Source organism: Crinia signifera, chromosome 4, assembly GCF_055691185.1.
Source record: "Crinia signifera chromosome 4, ASM5569118v1, whole genome shotgun sequence".
In the NCBI taxonomy this organism is placed as follows: Eukaryota; Metazoa; Chordata; class Amphibia; order Anura; family Myobatrachidae; genus Crinia; species Crinia signifera.
This window is the reverse complement of record NC_139220.1, coordinates 7,343,103-7,363,570: the sequence shown is the minus strand read 5'-3', so window position 1 is coordinate 7,363,570 and position 20,468 is coordinate 7,343,103. Positions and strand designations below refer to the sequence as shown.

At 49.9% G+C, this 20,468-nt stretch overlaps 1 protein-coding gene across 1 annotated transcript; it reads left to right on the top strand.

The window, feature by feature from the left end:
• The first annotated feature begins 313 nt into the window (after positions 1-313).
• On the top strand, positions 314-8,857 carry CREBL2 (cAMP responsive element binding protein like 2). Its single transcript, XM_083180909.1, has 4 exons — positions 314-646; positions 5,147-5,335; positions 5,657-5,804; positions 7,988-8,857. The coding sequence occupies exons 1-3, from the start codon at positions 632-634 to the stop codon at positions 5,798-5,800; spliced, it is 348 nt and encodes a 115-aa protein (XP_083037035.1). The 5' UTR covers positions 314-631; the 3' UTR covers positions 5,801-5,804; positions 7,988-8,857.
• The last annotated feature ends 11,611 nt before the right edge of the window (positions 8,858-20,468 follow it).

The window sequence follows — 20,468 nt, the reverse complement described above, 5'->3', positions numbered from 1 at the left end:
CACCCTATACTTTGTATATGCCCTAGCTTGGTGGCCAGAGAGACCCCCAACACCACCATCAGCTTTCGGCGCCATTTTATTGTAGATATCTGATAGTACTGAAAAGCTTCAGTGACCTGCCGGTCTGCGACAAAATGGCCTCCGTCCTCCTTAAAGACACAATATTTTGCCAATTCACGACGGACAGAGGCACCTGACGTCACTTTTTTCGCCCACGGCATGTCGGGGCTTGTAGTCCCGTGTTCCTGAGAGGCCCCGCTCCGCCCATTGGGTCCCTTCCAGACTACTTCATCCAACAGCCCTCGCGCGCTGGCAGCGTTGACGCACGGAGACCGCGCGGGGCCTGCTGGGAGATACAGTTCGTGACCAAGCGCTGCGCGGTCTGTGCTGTGGTCGGGAGAACTACATTTCCCGTCATGCCTAGCGCCACTTCCTGCTTACAGAGCAGCCTTTTACAGGAGTCAGCTGAGCGAGTGTAAACAAACTCTTCCTAGGAGGGCTCCCAGGAGCTGAGCAGCAGCAGCCAGGGGCCCAGAAGGAGGCGGAGCTGAGCTCTGCACGGGGTATAGCCGCTGTATCCAGCTGCAGCTCCTGCCATAACTCATTTATTGCTTCATCCAGGTTCAGCAAGATGGAGGACAACAAGGTAAGATCATGGTCATTACTCTGAGTGCTGGTTACATGTAGTCTGTGTCCATGGCAACCTGACTTGATTTTTAGAGTGTACTAGAATGTATGTACAGGGGCTGGGTAGTTGGGTCAGCCATATAGGGTTGTGTCCCCGCAGAGGTGGGGGCTGGAGCACTGCATCCTCCGCGGATGATGGAGGTGGAGGGTTGTGTCCCTGCGGAGAAGGGGGCCGGAGCGTTGGGTCCTCCGCGGAGGATGGAGGTGGAGGGTTGTGTCCCCGCGGAGGAGGCGGCCGGAGCGTTGGGTCCTCCGCGGAGGATGGAGGTGGAGGGTTGTGTCCCCGCGGAGGAGGGGGCCGGAGCGTTGGGTCCTCTGCGGAGGATGGAGGTGGAGGGTTGTGTCCCCGCAGAGGAGGGATCCGGAGCGTTGGGTCCTCCGTGGAGGATGGAGGTGGAGGGTTGTGTCCCCGCAGAGGAGGGGGCCGGAGCGGTGAGTCGAGGGGGCTGGAGCGTTGGGGCCGGAACGTTGGGTCCTCCGCGGAGGATGGAGGTGGAGGGTTGTGTCCCCGCAGAGGTGGGGGCCGGAGCGTTGGGTCCTCCGCGGAGGATGGAGGTGGAGGGTTGTGTCCCCGCTGAGGTGGGGGCCGGAGCGGTGGGTCCTCCGTGGAGGAGGGGGCCGGAGTGGTGGGTCCTCCGCGGAGGAGAGGACATAGGTGGAGGGGGCTGGAGCACTGTGTCTTCCGTGGAGGAGGGGTCTGGAGCATTGTGTCCACCACGGAAGAAAGTGCTGTGCCTACCGCGGAGGTGGAGGCTAGACGAGTGGGCTTAGGTGGAGGGGGCTGGAGTACTGTGTCCACTGTGGAGGAGGGGGCTGGATTGTTGGGTCAGCCATATGAAGGGGTCTGAGTTTTGTGTCCTCCGCGGAGGAGGTGGCTTAGGCGTTGGTCCCATAATAGAGGAGCGGGGCTGTGGCCTTGGGCTCGATACAGAGTCGGCGGAGGGTGTGTGCTTGGTCTGGGTGCAGAGGAGGGGTCAGTGCTCTTGGGTATGTTGCAGATGACAGGTCCTGGATGGAGCAGGGATTTGGGGCTATGGAACCTGTAGGGGGTGCCGGACGGCTCCCAGACAGTCGGAATTCCGACAGTCATTACTCCGACGTCAGAATCCCGACTGCTCCCTCGTGGGGGTCCCCCATAGCTCGCCACAGTGCCCGCAGCGTGGCGAGCCCGCAAGGGGCTTCATTGCGTTCACCTCGCTGTGCAGTCGGGATTCTGATGTCGGAGAAATGACTGTCGGAATCCCGACTGTCCCTGTAGGAGAGTGTCTCAGTTTTCCGTTGTGTAAGTTTCAGAATCTGAGGTTTTCCGGACTGGTTCTCAGAATAACAGGGAATTGTAGTGATGATTATTTCCCTCCTATTACATAATCCCTGGAAACAGCTGTGTAAGGATGTGGTGGTCCTGCCACGAGAAGGCACCATTGCAGGTGTTCTAGCGGCAGCCAGTCTGATGCTATATGGAAGCATATCACTAATATGGATTATGTTGCTCTAGTATGTGACAAGTCACATTATAGAGGACATTGGTGTACAGTCTGCATTCTCCCCTGACATTTATGTTCCAGTGTGATTGTGTACTACAGAAGGATGTAATAGGACAGTGGTTCTCAAACTCTGTCCTTAGGACCCCAGTTACCAGATCAACTAGCAGGTGCACTCTTTACTCATTTACACAGTTCCCAGGTCTCCCTGCAGGTGCACAGGTGCACTCATTACTCACTGACACATTTTCCAGTTTATGCTGGCTACACACCTAAAGATTTATCTGTCCAATCTATCTGGTGGGAACTAAAATCTGGAAATGTATGGGAGCATAAAATCAAAGTTTGCTCCCAAGCACTGTAAAACAGACAATGGGCAGTCAGACAAATTGGTTAAAACCATTTTATTTAACAAAGATTGTTATTTGCTCCCATACATTACCAGAGTTTTGTTCCCACCAGCCACCAGACAGATTGGACAGAGAAATCTATAAGTGTGTATCCACCTTAACACTGCAGGTGTATTTGTTAATCACTGACACAGTTCCCAGGTCATCCAGCAGGTGCACTCATTACTCACTGGCAAGTCCCCGGGTCATCCAGCAGGTGCACTCATTACTCACTGACACAGTTCCCAGGTCATCCAGCAGGTGCACTCATTACTCACTGGCAAGTCCCCGGGTCATCCAGCAGGTGCACTCATTACTCACTGACACAGTTCCAAGGTCATCCAGCAGGTGCACAGGTGCACTCATTACCCACTGACAGTTCCCGGGTCATCCAGCAGGGGCACAGGTGCACTCATTACTCACTGACACAGTTCCCGGGTCATCCAGCAGGGGCACAGGTGCACTCATTACTCACTGACACAGTTCCCAGGTCATCCAGCAGGAGCACAGGTGTAATCATTACTCAACGACACAGTTCCCGGGTCACTCAGCAGGTGCACTCATTACTCACTGACACAGTTCCTGGGTCATCCAGCAGGTGCACAGGTGCACTCATTACTCACTGACACAGTTCCCAGGTCATCCAGCAGGGGCACAGGTGCACTCATTACTCACTGACACAGTTCCCAGGTCATCCAGCAGGGGCACAGGTGCACGCATTACTCACTGACACAGTTCCCGGGTCATCCAGCAGGTGCAATCATTACTCACTGACACAGTTCCCAGGTCATCCAGCAGGGGCACAGGTGCACTCATACTCACTGACACAGTTCCCAGGTCATCCAGCAGGGGCACAGGTGCACTCATTACTCACTGACACAGTTCCCAGGTCATCCAGCAGGGGCACAGGTGCACTCATTACTCACTGACACAGTTCCTAGGTCATCCAGCAGGGGCACAGGTGCCCTCATTACTCACTGACACAGTTCCCAGGTCATCCAGCAGGGGCACAGGTGCACTCATTACTCACTGACAAAGTTCCCAGGTCATCCAGCAGGGGCACAGGTGCGCTCATTACTCACTGACACAGTTCCCAGGTCATCCAGCAGGGGCACAGGTGCGCTCATTACTCACTGACACAGTTCCCAGGTCATCCAGCAGGGGCACAGGTGCGCTCATTACTCACTGACACATTTCCCAGGTCACCCAGCAGGTGCACAGATGTAATCATCATCACTGACATTTCTCAGGTCATCCAGCAGGGGCACAGGTGCACTCATTACTCACTGACAAAGTTCCCAGGTCATCCAGCAGGGGCACAGGTGCACTCATTACTCACTGACACAGTTCCCAGGTCATCCAGCAGGGGCACAGGTGCACTCATTACTCACTGACACAGTTCCCAGGTCATCCAGCGGGGGCACTCATTACTCACTGACACAGTTCCCAGGTCATCCAGCAGGTGCACAGGTGCACTCATTACTCACTGACAAAGTTCCCAGGTCTCCCTGCAGGGGCACAGGTGCACTCATTACTCACTGACACAGTTCCCAGGTCATCCAGCAGGTGCACTCATTACTCACTGACACAGTTCCCAGGTCATCCAGCAGGTGCACAGGTGCACTCATTACTCACTGACACAGTTCCCAGGTCATCCAGCAGGGGTACTCATTACTCACTGACATTCCCCGGGTCATCCAGCAGGTGCACAGGTGCACTCATTACTCACTGACACAGTTCCCAGGTCATCCAGCAGGGGCACAGGTGCACTCATTACTCACTGACAGGTTCCCGGGTCACCTCGCAGCTGTACTCATTACTCACTGACACATTCTCCAGGTCACCCAGCAGGTGCACAGGTGTATTTGTTACTAACACATATTCCACAGATTCACAGGTGGCATTATTAATTTACAGATTCTGTGAGGAGACCTGGAAAACATGAACTATTTGGGGTCCTAAGGACTGAGTTTGAAAACCTGTGCACTAGGCAGCACACCGAATCATGGATACTAGTGTTAATTCTAGCACCCGCTATCTTTGAAAACCCATGCAGTTCCTGTTCCCTGCCTGGGGTGTCGCTGTCTGCTGTGGTGATTCTAGCACAGGTCTGGTGTGCATATCAGTGTTGATATACAGACCACTCTGTGCTAGAAGCACTACAGCAGACAGCGACACCCCAGGCAGGGAAGAGGAACTGCATGGGTTTTCAAAGACAGCGACATAATACACACCACAAAGATTATGCCCCAGTTACAATGGAACCCACGGAGACCTGCTACCTTCTGTGAGACAGATCCCAGACAGATTCCCTTCACGCTAAATTAGGCATGTCTAAACTACGGCCCTCCAGCTGTTGTGAAACTACACATCCCAGCATGCCTTGCCATAGTTTTAGCATTCCCTAATGGCAAAACTGTGGGAAGGCATGCTGGGACTTGTAGTTTCACAGCAGCTGGAGGGCCATGGCTTGGACACGCCTGCACTAAGTGGAAGACGTTGTGATCCTTTCACATCATGTCATTATTGTGTTGCCTTGTCTCTGAGATCTCCGTTGCTGATGCGTGATCCGCCCTGGTCTCTGTGCAGGTGTCCGGAGGGAAGGTGAAGAAGCGAGGGAGGAGGCCGGCCAAGATCGACCTAAAGGCCAAGCTAGAGCGGAGTCGTCAGAGTGCACGAGAGTGCCGTGCGAGGAAGAAGCTGCGTTACCAGTACCTGGAAGAGCTGGTGTCCGGCCAGGAGCGAGCCATCTGTGCGCTGAGGGAGGAGATGGAAATGGTACTGCCCACTTTGTACCTGCTGTGTCTTGTAATATCTCTATAACCCCCCCCACCTGGAGGGGACAATGGAGGAGCCTCCTGTCCTATGTGGAGTAGAGTGGGTCTTGTCATGTGATGTTGTCCAGGTGTATAAGAATTCCCATAGGGTGCATGGACCACCCTCTCCATTCTGCCTGCTAGTAATAGCTACGGACAGCTGTAGGAGGAAGATATTGAGGTTTACCCGGGGATTCAGTTAGGGATTCAGTTATCTCTATATCATGTTTAAGATGGATGAGTTGATGCCTGGTAATAATGCATTTCCCTTCTCTCCGCACAGTACAAACAGTGGTGCACGGCCATGGACCAAGGCAAAATTCCGTCTGAGATCCGGGCGCTCCTCAGCGGAGAGGAACTGAGCAAATCCGCTCCGAACTCTGGCAAACAGCACCGACCTGTGAAAGTGGAGCCTGCAGAGAAATGACCCTGTGAGTACACGGATTGGGGGGGATAATGCCGTTCAGTATGACTCCTCGATAATATTCTACCTGCTCGTAAGGTGTCCACACCTGCAATCACTCACAAGCCTTGCTCCAATAGTGTTCAACCCTTTGGGCAGTATTCAGTGTGGCCGGCGAGGGAGTTAAGCGGCGGGGTTTGCCGAAAACAAGCAACCCGTTATACTCATCAATACTGTATACTGTTTATTTTATTTTGCAAAATAAAAAAAATTGTTTTACAAAAAAACAAGCAACCCGTTTAACCCCCGCGCCGGCCGCTAACTGTATTCAATGTTCCGGGGGATCCCTCGCTGTCAGATGACAGCACGGATTCCCCCAAACAGCGAGGTTCGCGGCTATTGCAGGGAGCCGGCTGCATTTAGCCGTGAGCCTCGCTATTTTGGCGGCCACACACACCGTTTCCACGTCACTGTAAAAACACAGCGAGGTGGAAACGGCGGATGCAGGAGGGTCAGTGATGTAGTGACATCTTTGAGTTGTTGTGAGCGATTCCTACTACTGGTGAGAACAAACAAACTCCACACCATTAGGGCCATGGTGGGAATAGAACCCATGACCTCATGCTGTGAGTCAGCAATGCTACCATTACACCGTCCGTACTGCCCAATCCAGACTTTAGTCTCTCACAACATTCAGACCCTTCAGTTGAGTTTCAGTAGCTGCATTTGTAATAATCGGATTTTATATACCTAAGTAAATCCTTTTCTTGGAGTACTGGGGATTCACTTAGTACTATGGGTATAGATGGGGTCCAAAGCAGCCTGTGCACATAAAACTTCAAACAGGGTGTGCTGGCTCCTCCCCTCTATGCCCCTCCCACAGCCCAGTATAGGTAAAAATCCTAGAGTCCAATTCTCCTCCAATCAACCTCTCCCCCACAAAAGGAAGTGCTTCTACGCTCTTTTTGGATTCAGCATCAGCCATCCACGTACGCAGCCATAAGAATCTGTGTGCTGAGCCCGTCCTAGTGGAGGTCCTGGCATTAATGATGCCAACCACCTTAAAGGTATCACAAAGGACACGTATGGAATCCTGAATGTGTCCTATCAACCAGGGCCTTTCCACCTGCCAGGCCTTCCTTAAGTAAATGGCGTGGGTCATCCAGCAGCCTGCAATAATAGGTTATGTCTAAATTTATCGCTCAGATCCTACAAGGCGGCTGCCCCAGGAACCGGCAGGACTGTCGGCGTGAGACTGAGGCATCCACGGCTGGCGGGATTTCCCATGTGGACACTGGACGCTTGGGAATCTGGAGTTTTTATCAGGGGCCGCCCAAGCTTTTCTGGAAAGGTCAAACAATTCCTTAGGATCAGGAAAGGTGACATTAGCCCTTTTCAGCAGGTATATGTAACACATCTCCGATGGCCACAATAAGAGGTTTGAGGCCCTGAGTTGGCTAAACCACTCCCTAACAGGCTCCACCTCTTTGCCTTCCTCTTGCTCCTCCTCCTCGGAGTCAGAGCCAACCTCTGAAAGCCGCACTTTTGTGGTGCATTAACACCTTAGGAAGTCGACCCCCCCCCCCTGGAAAACCTGCTGTTATATATACAATGCATTTTCTCCCCTCACACCTGTACACAGATATACACACAAGTCTGCTCCACCTGTGTAAAGGACCCAGAGGAAAGGTAACAAGCACCCTTGCTAAACAGACCCAGTAGGAATGTAATGGTGCTATTACTGAATTTACACTGATATACCAGTGACACAGGCCCTAAAGGAGCTACTCTCACCCAGATTAACACTCCTGTACTGCTGTGAGGTAGCTCCGCCCCCTGTTATGGCACCGGAGCTGAAAATATTTATACTAATTATATATAATATATGCAAAACCATGCCAGACGGTTACTCTTTAGTCCATGGGTCCTCAAACTGCGGCCCTCCAGATGTTGTGAAACTATAAATCCCAGCATGCCTTGCCACAGTTTTGCTATAAGGGAGTGTTAAAACTGTGGCAAGGCATGCTGGGATTTGTAGTTTCACAACATCTGGAGGGCCGCAGTTTGAGGACCCCTAAAGAGCTGCCAGTGTGCGCCAGTATACCCATAGTACTAAGTGACCCCAGTATCCCTTATTGATGATAAAGAAAATGTATTTTCATGCATTATATGTGTGCGATCTAATGGCTTTTCCTTCTTTTATCCTTAAAGCAACACCCCTCATTTTTTTGGTTGGACGTGTCTACTTGCTGACTGCTACCTGAAGCAAAGGAATGGGGTCTGGCATCCGGATATCTACACAGGGTCTTCCATGCGACTGAACCCTGCCCGCGACACCGGAGAGGGAGTGAAGTCTCTTTGGCCCTGTGTCTGTGCTCCGTCGCCCTGTACACGGGGAAGGAAGCGTTTGCTACGGTGTCTCATCCTAGATATTCAGCTTTCGTTCTATTCCGATACAAGCACTAACCCTTTAAATGGGGTTTGCCAAGCCTAACTCCATATCCCAGTCGGGACCCCTGTAACAGAGGCTGTGTGTGGTGGGGGTGAAAGAAATGTATGATTCTCGGTCGGCTGAGAGCAGCAATAGTCCGCTAGGTACGAGATGTAGCCGTCTCCCCTCGCGGTAAGGCCAGGCTAACGCTGCTCTGCCGTCTGTCTGTCGCTCCTTATGTTGAAATGCTGAGTCTTGTGTATCCTGCTTTTAGTACTATAGAAATCTTCCTGTCTAGGACCATAATAGCGGCTGACATTAATTCACATCTTCTACTGATCATGGCTGCAGGACCGAGACACGGTGGCTGTAAGGTAGCGGTTCGGAGATCTCTGGCGTTCCATAAGATACATCTCTATATCTGTGCGCCCAGTGTCCGCCCTCTGCTTCCGCTCACTAGGAGAATGAAAGGCTGGGGCCTGTAGGTGGGGTGCGCACTGTACCGTCGTCCTGTATATCCTCAGCTGTACCGGTCTCCTATTGTTCTACTGACTAACAACCTAGAGACGGAATAACTGGACAAATAATGCAGACTGTACTTATTGTGATTCGCATTCTGTACTTCGCAATTAAATCTGACTGATTCTAAAGCCTTGTATGTGTGATTCCGTATCTGAGAGATGGATTATTGCCCGTGATTTTTATTGGTTCCGTTAGAAGGGGTACATTTACTAAGGTGGGAGTTGGTCATTCTCTGAGTGTGTCCTTTATAATCAGTAGGTGACAAGTTTAGAGGCTGATGAGACTCTTCCTGATGTACAGTGACCAGCCTGTAATACCTGTGTACCAGATCATTATGATGTATAGAACAGCTCTGTACCATTCCTGTAATCAGTAGCTGGATAAGGCTTCCCGCTAACAGTGTCCGCTCAGGAGTTCCCGAGCCCACGGGTGCAGCTTGTACTATGGAACGTGAGGTTACAGAATAATAATGATGTATTTGGTGATGCTATTCTGCAGCCTGAGTAGGAACACCTGACGGGTAACTGTCCCCTGCAGAGCAAGCAGAAAGATGAACAGAGGTAGGAGGGAAGTCAACTGTGCGTCGGCATGGATCTGTGTGCTAAGAATCACACTTTATTCTACTAAAGCTTATTATAATAAACTAGTAAGCCCGCTCAAACCTGTCGACAAACCTTACCCGAATGTCGACATGGACACAGGATAAAGTGCACCGCGTCCCCTCGCATGGCTCAATGCGCTCGCCATGCTTCTGGTACGGTGGCTCGCTGCGTTCGGAACACTATTTTATTCGCCCACTGCGCCCTAGTGGATGGTAGGGCATGAAATACCGCCTGTCGGCTCTAAAAACAGTGAATAAACACCTGTCGACCTAATGACCTGTCAACATAATGACTGTCGACCTTATGCTTGTCAACATAATGACCGTATCCTGTGTATTCTGTATGTGTGATAAGTGGAAACGTAACCTGGGCCGCTGACGTAAAATGTGACACAAACAATGTTATATAAATGATCCTTATTTGTCCGCTATGTACAAGGAGGAGACATAATGGTACACAGCAGTGGTGTCAAACTCATGGCCCTCCAGCTGTTGTGGAACACGTCCCAGCATGCCCTGCCACAGTTTTATCAATCCAATATATAAAATGTGGCAGGTCATGCTGGGAAGTGTAGTTCCACAACAGCTGGTGGGCCATGAGTTTGACACCACTGGCACACTGCATGGAGAAATATTGGGCCGCATTCACTAATAAATCTGTGTCCGGAACATAACATGTTGCGATGCAAATACATGTATGTTGTTTTTGTGCAGGGTAAATACTGACTGCTTTATTCTTACACTGCAATATACATTTTAGTTTGAATACACCCCACCCAAATCTAACTCTCTCTGCACATGTTACATCTGCCCCACCTGCAGTACAGCATGTTTTTTTTCCGTTAGCGAAAGATTTTGCTTTTGTGATTCTTACTGAATTCGGCCCATAGATCACAAATAAAACCTACAGTATCCGTTTCCTCTCAGAGTACGCCCCAATCCAGAGAAGCGTCTTCGGGCAGTGCGTCCCACCAGGTGTACGCCGAACGCTGACTTATCCTCTGTCTGGTGCTAATCCATTTGCTGTTTCATATATATGTATCTTTTCATAGTCCCTCTGCTGATGTCGGCACACTATTCTGCAGAGTCCGCAGGAAATCCATTGCAAGATGTACACAGAGGCGTAGCACTCGCTCCGGGCGCTGAAATGTCACCGGAGCCGTGCACTCTGCCACCGGCTCCCCCGCCCTGCTCGCCCGCTCCACGCTGTGCCCGGCATCAGTACCCCATACCGCCATAAAAACCTGGCGACCACTCTCACTGTGCATGCGCCGGTTTGGGATGCCGGTGCCAGGGATGCGGCGCCATGATGTCACAACGTCATGGCGCCGCATCCCTAGCCGGCGCATGCGCAGTGAAATCGCTCGCCAGGTTTTTATGGCGATATGGGATAATTATAGCGGGCGAGCAGGGCAGGGGAACCGGCGGCAAAGTGCACGGCTCCGGCTCCTGGTGACGTTTCGGCAAGTGGGCGCAGCATGGAGCTGGGTGGGTGGGGGAGCGGGCTTGGCAACAGGCAAGGTCAGTCCCCCTTGGCAACGAGCATGAAGTTCCTAGCAATGAGCATGTAGGTAAGTGGCACTTATGTGACAAATGTGTAATGGGGATTACAGTTTGTCATATAGCATGTAATGGGCATCATCTGTGGCCTTATGTGTAATTGGCAATATGGCATGTGGCTTTATGTGCAATAAGTGTTATTGTTTGTGGTATAATGTTAGGCCACGCCCCCTTTTCACCACGCAAGAGCCTACTACAAATCGGGGAATGGGGGGGGGGGGGGGGGGCGAAACCTGCCCTTGCTCTGGGCACTGTGGCACCTAGCTACACCACTGGATGTACGCAGTCCTTAAGGTGAGATGCCAAATCTTCTGTCAGTCCAGCGAGTGTAATGATCAGCAATGGTGATACAATGTATACCCCAATTCTGCAATGTTCCCTGCTGCCGAACTCTGCGTTCGTCCTGCTCATGCGCTATCTCTATATGCACTTTGTCATCCGCTATGGAACCCTTTATTGGCACCGTGTTTACAGAATATGAGAACAGGCTATTCCTTACTCACAATGTGGAGCAGAGATGTGCTTCGGCGTCCCATCGCCTTTAGCAGGAGACAAAGGAGCATGGGGTCCACAAGCCCCGGTAAAGCCACAGAGGATGCAGCACAAGCACCTTCATTTACCCAACTCCTCTGAAATTGTAAAACATTTCCCCATTGTAATCATTTTTTGGGGGGACTAAATTATTGTTATTATTAAGCCTGGAGAAGTGATAAAGTGGCCGCAGCCAATCAGCTTCTAACTGATTCTGCTGTGCTCTTTGCTAGGTGAACCTGGCGGTGCATGTCCGCAGAGAAAGAGATGTTTTCCATGGAATTTGCACTTATGTTCCTAGAGATGTTTTACATTGATGGATGTCCAGACTCTAGGATACGGCCTACTCCAGCAGATCACTTACTCTAGCCCCCTACCGTACTCCACAGCTGCCCACTGCAGGACTAGCTCAGTAGCTGGGAGAGTAGCACTGAGGACACACTGGACCAGGGCCTTGGTGTTGGACCTTATCAATCTGCTCTTCTCTGCTGTGGATTCCCACTGGGTTGGGCCCTAAGGACCTGGAGCTGCTGAAAAATCACAACCTTGGTCCTCTGCCCAAAACCACCGTGGTCCTAAATGGGCTATTGAGACGTTACCTTTTCACCAGGACATCTTAGTAATGGGGCTGCTGCCGCCTGTAGGGCTATGGTCCGTGTTATATACTGTGGGGGGATGCAGTCAAAATCCCGAATGGGTCATAATACCGACAAGGACAAAATCCCGACATAATCACACCAGTGACAGTCCGAATTGTTGAGCATTTGTTTTTCTCGTTTTGCTCGACATGAATATTTAGCTCGACAAGTCGAGTTCTCGCCTATTCAAACTGTAATTTCAATCCCACCAGTAACAGTCCGAATTGTCGAGCATTTGCATTTGTTTTTCTCATTTTGCTAACTGAAAATTTAGCTCGACAAGTCGAGTTCTCCCCTAGAGAGGAAAGTGGCAATTGTCAGAGATAGGCTTCATTTTTATAGTCAATTATATAAAAGTAGATATCTTGTTAAAAATGAAAATTCTCCTATAAAAACCATTTCCAAATCAGCAGACTGCACAATGCTGGTATCTCCCTGAAGTCTCCGTACAGGAATGAGAGCTCTGAGGTAAATTGCAATGCATTGCATTGTAGAAATAAACAAAAGAATGGCAACAAACAAACATTGTATCCTGAGTAATACCCCTTTCACATTGCAGCTGTAACACGGTATATTGCCGTTTTTTTAGTGATTTAAAACGGTTCCAGCTGCAATGTGAAAGCTACATTTTCAATTTACCGGTTACAGAAAACCGGTATTTTGACACGTGTTAAAAGCAGGATCCTACACGTTTCTGAGCCGTTTTCCCTGCAGTCTGAACAGCTCAGAAACGGTATTTGCTACAAATGATAACCACACTTGATCCCCGCCCACAAGCAGTAAAAAAAACTTTTAAAATGACATTGTATGGCTTTCTATGGGTGAAACGGGTTGAATCTGAAAGGTACAAAACGGTATTTAAACTGCAATATACCTTTACATCATGCAATATGAAAGGGGTTTAACTGGATTTTGACCAGTTTTAAGACACGTTTAGAAAATCGGGTTGAAAGCAGGTTTTTGCAATGTGAAAGCAGTATAATTCTGCCCCAGCATGTATACAAGGGACCTAAACATAGGTGTTTGATCAAACCAGAAGTAGACATAAATAGACATGTATACAGAAGACTTTCAATGGCCAAAATGCAGCACAGTGAACATGAAAGGTGAGCAGAAAAAAAGATAATACTTCTTATATGGCAAATGGAATAATTTAAACAAATGCGTAATAATACAAGCTGAAAACTGATGCTGACAATGGAAAAATGGGTTAAAGCATACCATATAAACATGCAGCAAATGTGAAGTTAATCAAAAGAGGAATATTTAGCAAAATATCACAAAGACAGAAGTCAAGATAAGCACTACAAACATTAGTACAATCCTGCATATACATTTAACAATTTACGAACATGCAACAAGAGAAACTCCCTTGTCACGACAGAAATAATTGTCGAGTTAAATTTGAGGGAAGAGTGATTTCAAACAGTCGAGGTCAGGTGAATTCTTTGCCATTGAATAGGCTGCAGGAATTATCTCGACAGATTTTACCCAAAATAACTCGACAAGTCGAGTTATGTTCAACTCGACAGTCGAGCAAACCGAAAACCAAATCAGGTGAGCTCTGCTCGACAAGTCGAGAAAACTAGACAATGTATAGGCGACCTCATAAATAACCAACCTCTCGTCGAGAAAACAACAAAGCTCGACAAAAATAAGGAGCTCGACAGACATTGAATACCCCCCATAGAATGTACAGGTAAAACAGTCAACATGACTTTGTGTCGCGAGGTTGACATGGGTATTTTCACTGATTTATGAGCCGACGTGTCTACAGGCGGTATTTCATGCCCTACCATCCACTAGGGCGTGGTGGGAGAATAAAATAGTGTGCCGAGCGCAGCGGTTCACTTCCAACTGTGTACATGTCGACATTCGGGTCAAAAGAACAGTGAAAAAACCCATGTCGACCTTGCGACCCAAAGTCATGTTGACAGTTTCACCTGCACATTCTATATGTTGGTATTTTGACCATGTCGGGATTTTGTCCTTGTCGGTATTTTAAATGTCGGTATTATGACCCATTCGGGATTTTGACCCTGTCGGGATTTTAACTGTCAGGATTTCATACCGAATCCACTGTGGGAGTGTACCCAGAATTACACGCAGAGAGGTGGTAAGAAGCTTGTATCGCTCATTAGGCCCAACCACTGCTGCATTCTGGGAACATGAATAAGTTTATAAGTTGGGGTGTTTGGAGACCAGCGCAACCTCAAGATGGGGAATTATTAAGGCAGGTGCACACATTGGAGATCCCATCCATTCAGTATAAGCGCCATTCCCAAGGTGTAGCTGACTGAGCACTCACGTGCTAGAAGACAGGACTTGTGGAGAAGAGAAGACCAGCAATGGCACCTCTGCTAAACTATGGATACCTCTCAACAAGAAAAGTTTCATGCATCGGTACTTGTTTCCTAGCACGGCCACCACGATTTCTATCGTGGTGGTCGTGTCGGAAAAAATCGCGTCGGGTGCATACCAAAACGCCCACGACGCGACCGACGCGATGTACCCGATTTCTCCATAGGCTTCAATGTTAAAATAATTTAACATTGAAGCCTATGGAGAAATCGGGTCCATCGTGTCCATAGGCTTCAATGTTAAATTTTTTTAACATTGCAACTGAGTCCATTTAACATAGTAAAAAATGGTAAAAGGGCCAATATGGGCCATTTCTCATTGGATATGGCCCCGTCATGTGTGTAAAAAATAATGGCCCCCCATTGTGGCCGCCACCCCCACGATTGATGCGAACCCGAAGCGTGGCGAGCGCAGTGAGCCCGCAAGGGGCGGCGGTGCACGTCCTCCGACCTTTTCATTCCCCTACTATCCACGTCGGCGTGGAGTTGAGAATAGATTAGTGTGGCGAGCGCAGCGAGCCACCGAGCCCGAAGCGTGGCGAGGGGACGCTGATACCTTCACAGATCCCTGCGTCCCCTCGCGGGCTTCACAGGTATCAGCGTCCCCTCGCGGGGCTCGACAGGCTTCGGGCTCGGTGGCTCGCTGCGCTCGCCACACTAATCTATTCTCAACTCCACGCCGACGTGGATAGTAGGGGAATGAAAAGGTCGGAGGACGCGCACCGCCGCCCCTCGCCACGCTTCGGGTTCGCGTTAATCGTGGGGATGGCGGCCACAATGGGGGGCCATTATTTTTTACACACATGACAGGGCCATAGCCAATGAGAAATGGCCCTTATTCGGCCTTTTCCCATTTTTTACTATGTTAAATGGACTCAGTTTCAATGTTAAATATTTTAACATTGAAGCCTATTGAGAAATCGGGGGCATCGCGTCGGGCGCGCATAGGCTTCAATGTTAAAATATTTTAACATTGAAGCCTATGGGGAAATCGTGGGCATCACGTCGGTCGCGTTGTGTGCCTTCTTAAGGCACACGACCGACGCAATGTACCCGAGTACTGCTTTTTTCAAAGGAAAACGCAGGCATCGCGGGCATCATGTGCCTTAAAGTTAAGGCACACGATGCCTGCGATTGTGGCCGTGATAAGAAACAAGTACCCATGCATCAATTGATTGTGTTTTTTTTAGACATATACAAAGGGAAAATAATAAGATACCGGGGTGCAGTGTTTTTATTCAAAACAGTATTACACTGTGTGTATGTGTGTGTGTGTATATATATATGTATATATATATATATATATATATATATATATATATATATATATATATAGACATTGTAGGCGCTCTGCACACACTAAATTAAGTGAAAATAAATAGTGGAGATTTGGTTCATGAATTGATCAATGCATTTAAGCCTGCAGCCCCCTTCACGGGACCCCACTTTTCTGCAGGTCCTAACACTATCACTGAAAATGGTTACAATACACATAGCTATCACATCAATGCTTGATTCCAGGCATGCTATCTGGTCTAATGCTGTGTACACACGGGGGCGATAGGGGCTATAATCGCTGGGAATATGGTCGCAGGTGACCATATTGCCAGTGATGGAAGTGTGCCCTGGCGATAAATCGCCGGGTGCGCGCTCCCGTTTTCTGCCCCATTGTAATCGCTGGTTACACCAGCTAATTACCTCTGCGGCTCCCTCAGCAGAGGTACCTTTTCATCATATCTGGTCGCTGATGAAAAGGAGACACTGAGCAATATATCTCCCCCCCCCCCCGTGTGTACACCGCATCAGGCTCACAGCACACTATGCTTTTATAGGTGAGCAGTTACCAACACACCTGTCACTTATCATCTAGATCAGTGGTCTCCAACCTTAATTGAGCGAGAGCTACTCGCGACAAAAAAAGACAAAAAAACCCTCCTGGAGAGCTACTAAAATTTGACCAATGCCGCACACCGTAATGCCCATTACACACCACATGCCACACACCATAATGCCCAGTACATATCCACATACTGTAAGTAGCATGCAAGCTGTATTATTTCCCCCCCCCCCAGACTTCCATTATTAATGCTTCCTCCCACAACCTCAGCACCTGCTATGGCAGAAAACGCTCATATTTTTTATCACTGTTACCTCCATCACCCCAATGGTCCAAGCCCCCACCCCTCTTATATTACTCTTCTCACCCACCATGCTCCTGTAACTATCCACCCCATTTGCTCTAGGTACAGTAGTTACCCATTTGACCCCCCAGTGCATGCCAGGCAATAGGGCTGCTCCCAGGAAATGGTAACCACACCACTGTAGTGAGAGTGCTTTGTGTACCAGGGCTGTCTACTTGCTCCTCTCAACATGCATGTGTGGTGGCAGGAGTGGGTGAAAGGTTGCCAGGCAGCTGTGGTGGGCACTGTGCTTATGGCAGCAGGAACTATGTTTCCCAAACAGCACTGTTGTATGTGGGTACAGAGTGTCTGTGAGGTCCAGGCAGCAGCCAGGAATAAGAGGGGGCAGCACAGATGGGGGGATGTTTGTCCTGAAGTGCAGTGCAGCCAGAGTTCAGGCACTGCACACTAGTGACCCACGTTGGGTTGCAGGATCCAATATCTGTGCTGTACTAATCCCACTGCTGATCCTAGTAGTGGGCGGACATGCTGCTGCTGTGACAGTGGGCACTGGCAGCCAGAATGTGGCTGAAGCCTGAGGAGTTTTTGCTGATGAGAATGGTTCTGCGGCTGTGACAGGGGACAGCGCAGCTAAGTTCACTGGTGAGTGCGGCGGTGCCTGCCTGCCTGCCGTGCCCCGCGTGACTGAGAATGTCCCTGCCCGAACTGCGCTGCCGCTCCCACAACTCACCAATAGGAGCAAGGAGGCTGCAGAAATACTGTGAGGCTGGCGGGAGGGCAGGGTGACCGTTTCAGAAGCTGGGACTCAGCAGCAGCCGGCAGGCAGGAAGTCCCTGTGGCATATGTGAAGCGAGTAGCAGGGTCCCTGCGGCGGATGGGAACTAGTAGTTCCCATCCGCCGCAGGGACCCCGCCGCTGATATCACATACACTGCAGGGACCCTATGCGCACCAGTTGCTGATGAGTCCCAGCTTGTGAAATGGTGACCCTGCCCTCCCGCCCGTCTCAAGCTACAGACAAGCGGGAGCAGGTCCCAGACACATGGCCGGCCAGACGGGAGGTGCAGGCGGGCAACAGTGGTCGAGCCACCCGTTTTGCTCAGGCGAGCTACTGGTAGCTCGCGAGCGACGGGTTGGCGACCACTGATCTAGATGATTAGTGACAGGTGTGTTGGTAACTGCTCACCTATAAAAGCATAGTCTGCTGTGAGCTGTAGACCAGATAACATGCCTGGAATCAGACATTGATGTGATAGCTATGTGTATTGTAGCCATAGTGTTAGGACCTGCAGAAAAGTGGGGTCCCGTGAAGGGGGCTGCAGGCTTAAATGCATTGATCAATTCATGAACCAAATCTCCACTATTTATTATCAGTTAATTTAGTGTGTCCAGAGCCCCTACAATGTCTGTTTAAACAATGTGGTCACAAGCCATAGGGCACCCCAAAACTAGGAAAGGTGAGTGCCGATGTTTAGTGTATATATTATATATATATAAAATCTCCTGGGGTATTGCTGAAGCCGAGGACTGTACGCAGATCTTCCCGGCGGAATCGCCTTGGAAATTGCAGCACCCACAGCACTGACTAATTGGCAATTATAGATATAGAAATGACTATCAATAAGCAGTTCTGGATTTAATTAGCCGGCGGTGTCAGCCACAGCACAGACTGGAAGCAATTAGCGGCCCCCAGGGATCTGGGATCTGCCTGATACACCTGCAGGAATAGATGCTTGTTAGACAGATTCAGTTCACGGGAGACAGATGCAGATGCCTGGCAGAGTCTCCGGCCTGGAGTTCTGTGCCCACCTGAAGTATGGCGGGCACAGCTGTTGGAATGCAATGCACAAGGTCATGCTGTCTGTGTGGGCATATGACACATTTCCATCTCGCTCATGGCTCCCGGCATCCCAGGCCCAGTGTGGACGTCTGCAAAGTTCCCGATGTCAGATAAATAATTTATCCTTCATTTCTGTCTTCCATTAATCTCCTATTCTGCGCCTGATCTCACGATGAGTAACAGACGTGGTTATTGTAGATTTAGTTTCTGGTTGTCTGATGATAAATAACCATTTAGCGCTTTGCATTATTTTAGTCAGTTGTGGACCGCGCGAGAGACCACCTAAAATGCTGTTTCCCCCCAATAATATAAGCAGGACAATTTGAACATGGATTTATCGGTACTTGTGTACTAGCACGGCGCCCACGATAATTAGTCGCCCGATTTTTGATCACATCACATGCCATACACCCGATGGCATGCGATGCGATTTTGCCCCATATACGATGTAAAATTGTATAAGCACCTTAATGGGTGCTTACAATGTTAAATGCACCCCCACGCCACCCCCCACTATAAACGTGAACCGGAAGCGTGGCGAGCGCAGCAAGCCCGCGAGGGGCGGCGGTACGCGTCCTACGACCTTTTCATACCCCCACTATCCACGTCGGCGTGGAGTTGATTTTATACAGTGTGGCGGACGCGTATACCTGTGAAGTTATGCGCGTCCCCTCACTGGGCTCGCTGCGCTCACCACGTTTCGGGCTCGGTGGCTCGCTGCGCTTGCCACTTTATAAAATCAACTCCACGCCAACGTGGATAGTGGGGGTAGGAAAAGGTCGTAGGACGCGTACCGCCGCCGCTCGCTACGCTTCCGGTTCACGTTTATAGTGGGGGGTGGCGTGGGGGTGCCTTTAACATTGTAAGCACCCATTACGGTGCTTATACAATTTTTAATCGCATCCCATCGCATTGTATGGCATTGTACAACATTGCGTGATATCGCATCGCATACCATCGTATGCCTTATGGTATGCGATGGGCGCTGTGATAATACACAAGTACCGATTTATCTCTTGGGATACAGCAACTGGAGGTGGGCAGGGGGCTGTCACATGGGGACTCCCAGCATTTCCTGGGCGTGCCCACAAAAACGGTGGGTGCAAACGCAGGCGGGCAGCTGCCTTGCAGGGGTGGGCGGCTGGCATCTGTTCTCGGACCCAAACGCCGCAAATATCTCAGTCGGCGACCATCGAATGATTTTGTCCCCATACACTCCCCAGCGGTGGGGGACGGGCATTCGCTCGCCCGCAGGGCTGTGTTAGATGGATAGCGAATTTACGCTGCTTAGCGTGTCAACCAGAATCAGCGGTCCTGTACTTACTAATGTAAAGCAGGCTGAATGTGGCCCACTGGGGAGAGGGGTGAGAAACCGCCGGGGACGCCATATTAGTTACATTCTGCGCATGCACAGAACATAGTCTGTATAGAGAAGGGGAAATGTCCGCGTGGTGCGCTGCGGACCCCCGGTTTTCCCAAAACGCTTCCTCTGCCGTGCACTGGGTGATTCAGCTGCAATTTGGGCTCTTTTCCTGCGATTGATTGGTGCAATCCGAATGTTCCCAATTTATCAGAACAAGTTGGAATATAGAGGGAGATTTACCAAAGCTTGGAGAGAGATAATGTATGAGACAATCAGCTCCTAGCTGCCATGTTACAGGCTGTGGGGTCTATGCACGATGCTTGGAGAGAGATAAAGTATCAGCCAATCAGCTACTACCTGTCATGTTACAGGCTGTGGGGTCTATGTACAAAGCTTGGAGAGAGATAAAGTATCAGCCATTCAGCTCCTAAATGTCATGTTACAGGCTGTGGCATCTATGTACTAAGCTTGGAGAGAGATAATGTATGAGACAATCAGATCCTAACTGTCATGTTACAGGCTGTGGGGTTTATGTACTAAGCTGGGAGAGAGATAAAGTATCAGCCAATCAGCTCCTAGCGGCCATGTTAAGGCTGTGGGGTCTATGTACTAAGCTTGGAGAGAGATAATGTATCAGCCAGTCAGCTCCTAGCTGCCATGTTACAGACTGTGGGGTTTATGTACTAAGCTGGGAGAGAGATAATGT

Excerpts from the sequence above, each read along its gene's own strand:
- CREBL2 (XM_083180909.1), top strand. Across the intron at positions 5,336-5,656 it reads TGAGGGAGGAGATGGAAATG|TACAAACAGTGGTGCACGGC; the intron begins GTACTGCCCACT and ends CTCTCCGCACAG.